Source organism: Diabrotica virgifera, chromosome 10 (assembly GCF_917563875.1).
Source record: "Diabrotica virgifera virgifera chromosome 10, PGI_DIABVI_V3a".
Lineage (NCBI taxonomy): Eukaryota > Metazoa > Arthropoda > Insecta > Coleoptera > Chrysomelidae > Diabrotica > Diabrotica virgifera.
In genome coordinates this window covers 53,715,439-53,727,843 of record NC_065452.1, presented here as the reverse complement: position 1 = coordinate 53,727,843, position 12,405 = coordinate 53,715,439, and the positions used below count along the sequence as shown (strand labels likewise).

Here is a 12,405-nt window from a genome sequence, read left to right as displayed (position 1 = left end):
TAGACGCATATGGATAGCTGTAAGAAAATTAAACTCAAAACCAAATATGATATTTCTAAAACTGTGATTTTATGGACGTCGTAGACGTTTGAATTTGCTCTCCTGAAAAGTAGCAAAAATGGACATATCAGCTTTTGGCAAACGACCACCCAATTATGTTTAGATCAAGATGGGCGTCACTTTGAACAATTTCTTTAATTTACTTCTTTGTTATTGAATTTTATTTGTTTCTTGTTTTTTTTTCATTTGTCCGTTTTTTTATTAAATATCTTTTGAATAAAAAAATGTTTTATTTTGCAATTAAACATTTACTTAACATTTAAAAGTAAAAAATTTGTGAATATGAACAAAGTATTTTGGTCCATCCACACAATAAGCATTTTGATTACGATATCACCCATTTTGTAAGTATCAGCCTGTCTAGCCTCTTAAAAGAACTTCGATAAAAAGACATAGATTCAAATAAAAAATGGTGTTCTTAAATTTACTTAAAAACTGCTGGGTTAAGGTATTGAAAACACTTATACGGAATGAAAGATAATTTAAATGTCTTCCAGAGTACGGCATATAACAAATGGTATATTATTTAAAATAAGAATATTATTCAATGTCACATGAAGGCCAAATTCAACTAAAATAATAAAACACCCTGTGTGACGAAATGGTGAAAATTTAAATGCTATTGATGACAGTATCTTAGCTAGGTATAACGTCGATGTTTGATTGGTGTTTGGTTGGTGATGTGTTGTAGATAACCATGACGTACTTGATTCTATATTGTTAACGCTTAGAAATTAGGAAATCTTTAAATATTTAAAAAATTAAGGGAGATAGGTAAAGGAAACCCTAATATAGATTTAAAGCTAAGTGAATTGTCCATATGATAGACTAATAAAATAGAGGGTGTTTCATTTAAAATAAGTACGTTACTACAGCTTTAATTTGTTCATAGATCAATCTAATATTTTGACCACCCTGTATAAAATTTTGTTACAGTAGACATCTATTTAAATATGTCGAATACTCTATTATTAACATCCAACAGAAAAATGGCTTTCTATTTTTAAAGTCCTAGATATTTATTTTTTCTAAAACCTTACATTTTTATAAAAATCGAAATAAATCAAAACACTCTGTATTTAGGTATATATTTGTAATCTAAAAATGTCATCGAATATAGGGTGTTCCCTAAGAAAATATATAAGTTTGAAATACCACTCTATTTTGTTAGTGTTGTGTAGTGTTAACGGCCCTGTATGTTTCTGTGAAGAAAACAAATTCATAGGCGTAACCAGGGGGGGGGTTTGGGGTTATAACCCCCCCAATGAGATGTTACTTTGAGCTCTATACGCTTAACACCATACCCCTCGGAGACCTTCCAGTAGTTGTAACCCACCCCCCCCCTCAGGATTATCCTGGTTACGCCTATGAACAAATTTAAATATTAAGTAGTTTTCAGTACAGAGACCAAGGCGAATAAGATGAACCACCCTATATACTATATTATTACAATATATTTACTATATATATAAATTATATATATTTATATAAATAATATATATTTGAATGACATTTGTTAAGAAACGAAACGTTTAGAATAAAAGGAGTGAGTTTGCATTTTCAGACGTTGCAAAATAAACGCCACGTTTGTAGCAAGCACCACGCCATCACGTGTACGACCTTAAATTTATTTGAATACGTGATATTTTTGATAGAGATAAAGATAAACTATTGTTTTGATACATTTTTATTTTACCTTCAGTTTTCGAGCATCGGCCCTTATTTTCACGAAACGATATCTAGTTCTAAAACGAATTTTCTGTCTTCCTTCTTCAGCAAAAGTACTGATCAAATATCTTTTATTTATTAACTTTGCACGTAGGGAAAATATTTAATATAAAAAGATTATTTGTTCATTTTCCATTAGACACAAGTGAAAATAATTAAATTAAATATTGTGTGTGTGTGTGTGCGTGTGCGTGTGCGTGTGCGTGTGCTTGTGCGTGTGCGTGTGCGTGTGCGTGTGCGTGTGCGTGTGCGTGTGCGTGTGCTGTCTTCCTTCTTCAACAAAAGTATTGATCAAATATCTTTTATTTATTAACTTTGCACGTAGGGAAAATATTTAATATAAAAAGATTATTTGTTCATTTTCCATTAGACACAAGTGAAAAGAATTAAATTAAATATTGTGTGCGTGTGCGTGTGCGTGTGCGTGTGCGTGTGGGTGTGCGTGTGCGTGTGCGTGTGCGTGTGCGTGTGCGTGTGCGTGTTCGTGTGCGTGTGCGTGTGCGTGTGCGTGTGCGTGTGCGTGTTCGTGTGCGTGTGCGTGTTCGTGTGCGTGTGCGTGTGCGTGTGCGTGTGCGTGTGCGTGTGCGTGTGCGTGTGCGTGTGCGTGTGCGTGTGCGTGTGCGTGTGCGTGTGCGTGTGCGTGCGTGTGTGTGTGTGTGTGTGTGTGTGTGTGTGTGTGTGTGCGTGTGTGTCACAAGCTTGTCAGTTCGTTGATTTCGAGATCAAATTGTGTTTAAGTCATAACATCCGAAGTAATGGAATCAACGATAAGTGTCAGTCAAAAGGTCAAACCTTCACTATCAATTGATGGTTATACATCAATAATGGTTATACACCTAGCATTTTTAATTTTATTGATATAATTTTACAATTTCAAATAAATACCTACATTGAAATGAATTTTGTTTCGACACCAAAAACAATTGTTGCGAAAAGTACAGCAAAAATAAATTTTCTAAATGAAAAAATGTTAGAATTAAGAGAATGTAAAATAAATAGAATAGAATTTGTCAAAGTAGTATTCATATAGATTTAGGAAAAATATTTTGTAATTTTATATTTCTATACACATTTTGTAATATTTTCCAAATAAGTTTTTTGTGATGTTATTTTTAATAAATCTGTAAAATACTTAATATGTTTTTGCATTTTTTGTCAAATTATTAATATCAAAAAATGACGGTTATTATATATAATGGTTATAAAACTACTTATATACAGGGTGAGTCATGAGGAACTGTACATACTCCTACCTCGTATAGAGGCTCCTATGGGGAATAACAAATGACCATTAAAAAGTGTCTGCTCCCATTGTTTAATAATATACAGGGCGAGTTTCGCATTTTGACAGAAATTTGTATTCGTCATAATTTTTGAACGGTCAGATCGATGTGTCTCTTATTTTGGTCAATCGTTACACTATTACCACCCAATAAACTGATTTAGTCCAACTAGAAAAAAATCAGGTCCGGCTTTAAAAAATTAGTTCGTTTTGGTCTTAGAAAAAATTTCACCCTGTATAAGCTTTTTAAAAACTCTAATATAAATTTTACAAATTAGACAAATAGGCAATTAAAATGGCATATTTATTTTTTCCCCACATGATTACTTAATTTTGTATAAAAAAATCAAATTTGACTATGAATTAAAAGTTTGGTAAAGTGAACCATAGATTTAAAAAAATCAACTTTTATTACAAAAATTAGTTTTTTTAAACAAATATTTAATTTATGTTACCACCCAATCAACTGATTTATTTAAACTAGAAAAAAATCAGGTCCGGCTTTAAAAAATTAGTTCGTTTGGGTCTTAGAAAAAATTTCACCCTGTATACGCTTTCTGAAAACTCTAATATAAATTTTTCAAATTAGACAAATAGGCAATTCAAATGCCATACCTATTTTTTCCCCACATGATTACTTAATTTTTTATAAAAAAATCAAATTTGACTATGAATAATTATTAAAAGTTTGGTAAAGTGAAACATAGATTTAAAAAAATTAACTTTTATTACAAAAATTAATATTTTTTGAATAAATATTTAATTTATGTTACCATCCAATCAGCTGATTTATTCAAACTAAAAAAAAATCAGGCCCGGCTTTAAAAAATTAGTTCGTTTTGGTCTTAAAAATTTCACCCTGTATACGCTTTTTGAAAACTATAATCTGAATTTTACTAATTAGACAAATAAACAATTAAAATGGAAAATCTATTTTTCCCCACACGATAACTTAATTTTTTATTAAAAAATCAAATTTGTCAAAATCGGAATTTTAACCTAAAAATGAAAAAAAAAATGAAATCAGGGTAACTCGCTACAACTCTGTTCCAATTTAATATTTTTTTCTGAAATTTCTACAGCACATATCTCTTACCATTGTGAAGACTATGAAAATTGTTGTAGACTTTCGGTCTTCTTCTCGTAAAAGTTATGAATTTTTAAAAATAAAAGGTGCAGATTCGTGAATTGCAAAGTTAAATCGCAAAAATTAAGTGAAAAAATTTAAAATTTATCTATTTGATCACGTCTATGTTAAACTATAGAGTCCAAAGAGAAGTGTATGGGGAGTTTTAGATCTAGACGTGTTATAAAAAAAAATGGTGAAACTTTTAATTTTAAGAAAAACGTTGTTTAATTTTTTTTATTTTTATGGTAAAATTGCGATTTTGACAAATTTGATTTTTTAATAAAAAATTAAATAATCGTGTGGGGAAAAAAATAGACATGCCATTTTAATTGTCTATTTGTCTAATTTGTAAAATTGATATTAGAGATTTCAAAAAGCGTATACAGGGTGAAATTTTTTCTAAGACCCAAACGAACTAATGTTTTAAAGCCGGACCTGATTTTTTTTCTAGTTTAAATAAATCAGTTGATTGGGTGGTAACATAAATTAAATATTTGTTTACAAAAATTTTTTTATAATAAAAGTTAATTTTTTTAAATCTATGGTTCACTTTACCAAACTTTTAATTCATAGTCAAATTTGATTTTTTTATAAAAAATTAAGTACTCGTTTGGGGAAAAAATAAATACGCCATTTTAATTGCCTATTTGTCTAATTTGTAAAATTCGTATTAGAGTTTTCAAAAAGCGTGTACAAGGTGAAATTTTTTCTAAGACCAAAACGAACTAATTTTTTAAAGCCGTACCTACCTGATTTTTTTCTAGTTTGACTAAATCAGTTGATTAGGTGGTAATAGTGTAACGATTGACCAAAATAAGAGACACATCGATCTGACCGTTCAAAAAATACAAATTTCTGTCAAAATTCGAAACTCGCCCTGTATATTATTAAACAATGGGAGCATACATCTTTTAATGGTCATTTGTTATTCCCCATAGGGGCCTCTATACGAGGTAGGAGTATGTACAGTTCCTCATGACTCACCCTGTATGTATAAGTTAGTTGAAATTTATAAATACTGGCAATAATGTTTAATACATAAAAGTTGAAAATAATAGGTATTTATGATATAAGTGTTTAAAGTACAATTTTAAGGCACGCATGTGAAAGTTTGCAGGATGAGCAAAGCGAATTCTGCAATTTACATGAGTGCCTTAAAAATGTTCTTTTTAACACGTATATCATACAATGTTTTTTCTACAAGCGTTAAAAATTTATAAAATATATTTTTGTTAATTGCTGAAACCATAAAACCTATGACCCGTAAAAGGTAGAACTGGTTGTCTACACTCGAGGGGAATGTCTAAAAATTCTTAGCGAAAAGTGCAATAGTACAGTTTAAATTAATTTTAAAAAACTTTTTAAACCATCTTTTTCAAATTGCGCAAGTTGTTCTCTTAATATTAATGTTAATAAATGAAATATAAATATTTTGACGTTTCACAATTTGACAATTCACTTTTAACAGCAGTGCCTTAAAATTTTTAAAGCACTAGTGCTTTAAAGTAACATTTTTAACGCTCCTATGGAGTGCTAAAAATTGCATTTTTAACACGGTTGTAGAAAAAATAAATTAAATAACAAATTACCAATTTTGCCAAAAATTTACAAAGGGACGAAGATGCGGCAACGTCTCACCTTCACATAAAGATTAGAAGCATGTAATGTATTTAGGGCTTGGGAGGCAATTTATTCGTATGTGATCATTTTAGCGACAGGTAAGAAACCCTTTTTCGGGAGGCATTTCATAATATGCGGCCAATCCAGACGGGGATCAAATTGTTAAAAAAGAAAAGGAAAATAAAGTAGCACTGAAGTTTGGATACAGAAAGTTAAAAATAGGAACCTATAAATGGAGATGGAGTATAGAAGAGGGAACTTTAAAGAAACGAAGTAAACGTCGACAAAAAAAAACAATTAATCCAATAATTCTTCAAAAACCACATGTTGTTTTAACCATTGTTATACTTATTCTAGGTAGGCGGCACTAATGATGGAATTGTCATTCCTAAATCGTTTTGTAACACAGCCCGAAAGGGTATTTTTTTTAATATAAATAAGTATACTTTTTATATAGGATTTTTAATATATTTTTATGGTAACCGTTGGGCTGAAAAGTTCGTAGGCTAATATAGAAAGAAATTTTTGTTTGATAAAATTTGATTTTATTATTCAATATAGTTAACTTCGAGGGCGGTATAACGTTTATAGCGGTTATAAAACTTTTCGATACCATTTTTATAATACAATTTGTCTTTAGCCCCAAAATAAGCCTCAGTTTCGGAGATTACCTCTTCATTTGTGCTAAATTTTTTTCCAGCAAGCATTCTCTTGAGTTCAGGGAACAGGTGGTAGTCGCTGGGAGCCATATCTGGTGAATACGGTGGCTGCGGAGGCAATTGGAAGCCCATTTCGTGAAAGTTTACCATAATTCTCATTGATTTGTCACACGGTGCGTTGGCATGATGAAATAGAACTTTCTTCTTCAAATGAGGTCGTTTTCTCGCGATTTCGTCCTTCAAACGCTCCAATAACGCAATGAAATATTCGCTGTTAATGGTTTTTCCGTTTTCAAGATAGTCAATAAATATTATAACATACGCATCGCATCGTTTGTGGCATCGTTTTCATTGATTTGTGACGGTGCGTCATCTTGATGAAATAGCACTTTCGATGTCTTCAAATGGGGTCGTCGTTTCGCGATTTCATCCTTCAAACGCTCCAATAACGCAATGTAATAGTCGCTGTTAATCGTTTTTCACTTTTCAAGAGAATCGATGAATATTATACCATTCGCATTATACCATTCTTTCCACGCTTTGGAGTCGGTCATCACTTGCAGTCCACTCGGCAAACTGTTGATTGGACTCCGGTGTGAAATGATGGAGCCATGTGTTATCCATTGTAATATATCGACGCAAAAATTCGGTTCTTTTACGATTGAAGAGCTTCAAAAACTTATTAGAATCATCAATTCGTTGTTGTTTTTGATCGTTTGTGAGCTCTTGTGGCACTTACTTTGCACAGATCATTCGCATACCCAAATATCCATGCTCAATATATCCAACACGTTCCTTTGATATCTTTTGAGTCTCAGCTATCTCGAACAACTACACTTTACTGGCATCCAAAATTATTTTGTGAACTTTTTTTATGTTTTCGAAGCCTCTTTGGGGCGTCTACTGCGTGCATCGTTTTCGGTGCTCATTTTTTGCCTCGTTTAAACTTAGCAAATCATTTTTCAACGGTTGATTCTCCTGGTGCAGAGTCCAAAGAATGTTTATCAAGCCAAGCTTTGGCTTCAACAGTATTTTTTTTTTTTTTTCGTCAAAAAGCAATAGTTTATTAAGACACGGAATTCTTTTTATCCATTTTTTTAAACTAGCAGAAGTCGATTCACTCAAATTTTATATCTCAGAATCTAATAACAAATACATTAGACTATAATACATCCAATTCCCACAAAAAACTGAAAGCACGTTGCCACTAGCGCCTTTGTCGGTTTGAGTTGAACTACGTTTTGACAACGTAAACATACAAATTTACTTTTGTTAAATTTGGAGCCAATTATTGGAGCTAATCTTAGTAAATTGTGTTTTTATTTTTACACAAAATGTCTTAAAATCTAAATAAATAGGTTCGGTAAAATGGATTCTCAGCAAATATCTAGGATGGCAACAAAATTAACTAAAAAGTGTATTACGTTGCCTCCATTCACCCCGATGAGAGGGTGTTTAGCTGCAATTTCCTTTTACAAGAAGGCTAACCCCAGACTGTATAGAAAATTTATTCTCTATTATTATGGCTAAGGATACACCTGCTAGTGTGACATTTAGGTGTAACTTATAAAGGGAGTTTCAAATTAATGATAATAAATATTTAGATAAAAGGATTTTTTAAAATTATATACAAGAGAGTGTTGAAAATGTTAAATATAATTTAAAATTAAAATTAAAATTTAATAAAAAATTTTGGCTTGGTAAAAGGTATTAGTTTAAAAAGCCCCTATAGCGCTACAAACATAGAAACAAAGCGTTTTCGCTTTGTAACAAGAGCATCATCAGTATTACAAGAACATAGTGAGCCAACCAAAAAATACAAAGGTCAAAGCCTTACAAAAACAGACCAAAAGTCTTACATAGATGCAAACGTAGCAAAATTCAAAGGATGGATAAAATTCCTATGGCTTCGGCCCTAGGGCAACTCAGTTACTTAGCAACTCACCTCCTATAAACTCAGTTGCATCTCACCTCTTGTAACATAACGACCTAATTGTTACCTATTGACCCACTTACCACGTGTGGGAGTCATATATTGCCCTAGGACCGTAGCCATAGGAATTTTATCCATCCTTTGGATTTTGCTATGTTGGCATTTATATAAGACTTTTAGTCTGTTTTTGAAAGGCTTTGACCTTTGTATTTTTTGGTTGGCTCACCATGTTCTTGTAACACTGATGATGCTCTTCATACAGAGCGAAAACGTTTTGTTTCTATGTTTGTAGCCCTATATTTAAACTTTTTAAACTAATATACCTTTTACCAAGCCAAAATTTTTTTATTAAATTTTACTTGTAATTAATGGTATACACTAGTATACAGCCAGCCACAGGAAATTGTTCCTTCTGGATTTTTAAAATTAAAATGTTACAAGAAACTCTCCAAAATGTATGTACCTACAAATTGTCACAAACCTTTTATAGATAAATATATTGATCTTTTACTAAAAGCGTATGTAAATCAAATTAAGGATAGTAAAAAGGAAAAATTATGTTAATTAAAAAGTTAGAATATAAAATTATAGAAACTAGCTCACAACTAAATTTGTATTTTGATTTAATCCTATAAAAATACCTTTCTTTTAAATGCATAGTTTGTGGTTATAACTCATACCACTAGATGGCGCTATTTTGTTTGCTTCCGCAAAATTAATGGGAAATGTCAAGAGTTGTATGTATTACAGTCTAATGTATTTGCTAATAGACCATTCCAGGGTGACGTAATTTGACAGCGACTGGAGGGCAAAGATCTTGTAAACAAAGTAGGTTAACCATTATTTAATTTAAGAATATGATTAAAATACCAGCGTTTTGTTCAGTTGTAAAGTATTCCAGTAAAAGTAAAAGAGATAAAGTGAGTTTTTTTATAATACCAGCCGCATTTAAAGACCGAGATGTTTTAAATCATTATGCACACAATGCACTGTAAACAGAACGACGATATGGGTCAAGAAAACTGATTTTCTGATTTTACCGGGTTTTTGTATCCCCTACGAGGGTGTCCTATATCTAATATTTGAAATTTTTGGAGTTAAAACCACAGATTTCTTATAATAAAACGAGAAAATAGCAAAAAGAACACCGAAACACAATTTTTGCCCCTCAGCGACGCTGTCAAAGTCACGTGACCTGGAATGGTCAATACTTCGACAGCTGTCAAATTTATACACGCCTCTTTTGAAGGTTAGGGCCATCGAGATAGGAAGGTTAGGGTCGACTAAAAATTATATGGATTTAATACCAGTAGTGCCATCTATGTATGAGCCTAGGAACTTTTCATCCCACCTGTTATGATATACAGCGGACTAAACGAAAGGCTTTTGCTTGTGGATTATTATATAGACAAATGTCATTCAAGCGTAAAAAATTCCGAATAGTAAATTAATTAAATTCACAAATGAAGGATTGCTCTAAAATGTTCAGATTGGTTAAACAATGTTATTACAATTGAATTCGTATTTTATGAATCAGAATACCGATGCACCTCGGTAAATTATTTAAATAACAAAATGCAAACTTTAAAATTTAGGAATATTCAGCACGTGTTTGGGATAATAAATCTGTAAACAGCGTTTTAAACATTTCAGTTACGAAAAACTTTGGAGCTAGTTTTTAAAGGCACACGTTTCCAAATTTGAACCAAGAGAGAAGGTGTAGGTATTATTTGAGTTATGCTGAAAAGTTTCAGCATTTTACGTGATTCAATATAAAGTTATAAACTGACTCCAAAAGTTTAAAGACTCTGCATAATGTTACTGGTTTTATAGGGATTTTATCCGATTTGATGTTTAGATTATTGACAAGGTAGTAAAAAATGTATTGACGTTATGTGTGAAAAGCAAGGTAACTTAATAATATTTCGATTTTATACATTTCGGGTATTCACAAAAAAAGATTTTAAGTGTAATTTCTTTTATATGAAATAATATGAATATACACATCGGAAAAGTCTAGGGATATTAAAGAGATGCAATTATTGCTTCTTCATTCTGGAAATGTCGAAAATAACGAGAATGCCTTTCAGAAATGTCAAAAATATTGAGAAGTACAAATTAGCAAAAAAATTGGTGGTCACAAAATATGGTCGTACTAAAACAGAATGTGTGTGTGTGTACTTTGTAGCACGTAAGAAGTTATACGTGTATTATAGATTCCACGAAATTAATATGTACTTTAAACAGTTTATTTATATTTTATTTAAATATTAAACTAATTTTAATACTTACTACTTTCCAAAAATTTGTATTAAAACAATACCAAAAATAAGAAAAATAAAAGAATAAAACACACACAAACACATTGAAAAATGCCACAAAGAACTGATTTCTGAACAATAATTGTTGGCAAAAATTTTAATTAATACGCATTTTCTGAAAAAAATTATATAACAAATATACTTGGAGGGTGATATATAGATGTGGCACGAGTAACACGTGTTTTCGTTCGCTCTTGGCAAAAGTCTTTAGTTTTGTGTGAAAAAGAAATTAACAGTTATAAAAAGACGTGTAGGTAATCATTTGATGGTAGTACTTGTTAAAAGTGTACCCAAATTTTGGAAAACTCCAAAAACAAGGTAAAATTTGATATCTTTTATTACAAACTAAATCGACTAGTTCTTCCTTTTCGATCAAGTCGTTGTCAAAGATGCCGGATACAAGGCAAACGAAACAAACTCCACAGACGGCTCAAGATGGAATGTTGAGTGAAGACCTGTTAACGAAAATTTGTAAACAACAGTCTAATTGTATTATGAACGAAATAGATGGAAAACTAGATGTTAAGTTTACACAATTCAAAGTCAGTCTGGACTCATTAATTGGGCAAGTTACTGAGAATAGGGAGAAAATAAATACCATATCCATGAATCAAAATTTGATCGAACAGCGCTATAAACTTAATAATTTACTACTTTTTGGTATGGAAGAAAAAAACCAAGTGGGAAAATCTTTAGAAGACACAGTGGTAAAATTTTTAAATGATAAATTATCAGTAAACCTAACCCAAAGTGACGTAGATATGTGTTTTAGAATAGGTAAATTTTCTGATAAAAACAGTACCAATCCCCGACCAATTCTCCTACGGTTTTTATCATATAAAGTTAGAAGAAGTGTTTTTGATAGGAAAAAAATGTTGAAAAGTTCCGGAATAAGTATTAAAGAAGATTTAACCACTACTGCTAGTAAGATTTTGAGGGCGGCTATGGAGAAATACGGGAAACATCGAGTTTGGACATTGGATGGAAGAGTTTATGCGTTAATTAATAATATAAAAAAGCGTCTTTCTGATCATTCATTCAGCTAATTTTAAATGTTAATAATTACTTTATCGAACAGGTACTACTACTAGTTTTAGTTTCAATATAAATTTGTTTTAAACATGAAATATTCTTAATGGGTTTTGTGTTTTATTAGTGATAAAAAATATATGAGTTTATTTTATGCTCGTTATATAAACTGGAACGAAAGTTCTGCGTATTATCATTGTATTTATTATATTTATTTTTCAATACTAGTTATTTATTTATTTAGGAACTATGATGGGCATTTGTCAGGAGCAGCGTGCTCATTTTATTTGTTATATTTAATAGATTTCATACAGTTTTTTTTGTGTTGATATTTTAGATATCAGGTTAATTAATAATATAAAAAAGTGTCTTTCTGATCATTCATTCAACTAATTTTAAATGTTAATAATTACTTTATCGAACAGGTACTATTACTAGTTTTAGTTTCAATATAAATTTGTTTTAAACATGAAATATTCTTAATGGGTTTTGTGTTTTATTAGTGATAAAAAATATATGGGTTTATTTTATGCTCGTTATTTAAACTGGAACCAAAGTTCTGCGTATTATCATTTTTTTTTTTTTTTTTTTTTTTTATTTATTTACGCTGTAACCACAGGGGTTATTAGCGATCTAAAAAATAT

General features: G+C 30.9%; 1 protein-coding gene across 1 annotated transcript; it reads left to right on the top strand.

The window, feature by feature from the left end:
* The first annotated feature begins 11,264 nt into the window (after positions 1-11,264).
* Positions 11,265-12,188, top strand: LOC126878689 (uncharacterized). Its single transcript, XM_050641551.1, has 2 exons — positions 11,265-11,729; positions 12,106-12,188. Exons 1-2 carry the CDS (start codon positions 11,338-11,340, stop codon positions 12,152-12,154), a joined length of 441 nt encoding a protein of 146 aa, XP_050497508.1. The 5' UTR covers positions 11,265-11,337; the 3' UTR covers positions 12,155-12,188.
* The last annotated feature ends 217 nt before the right edge of the window (positions 12,189-12,405 follow it).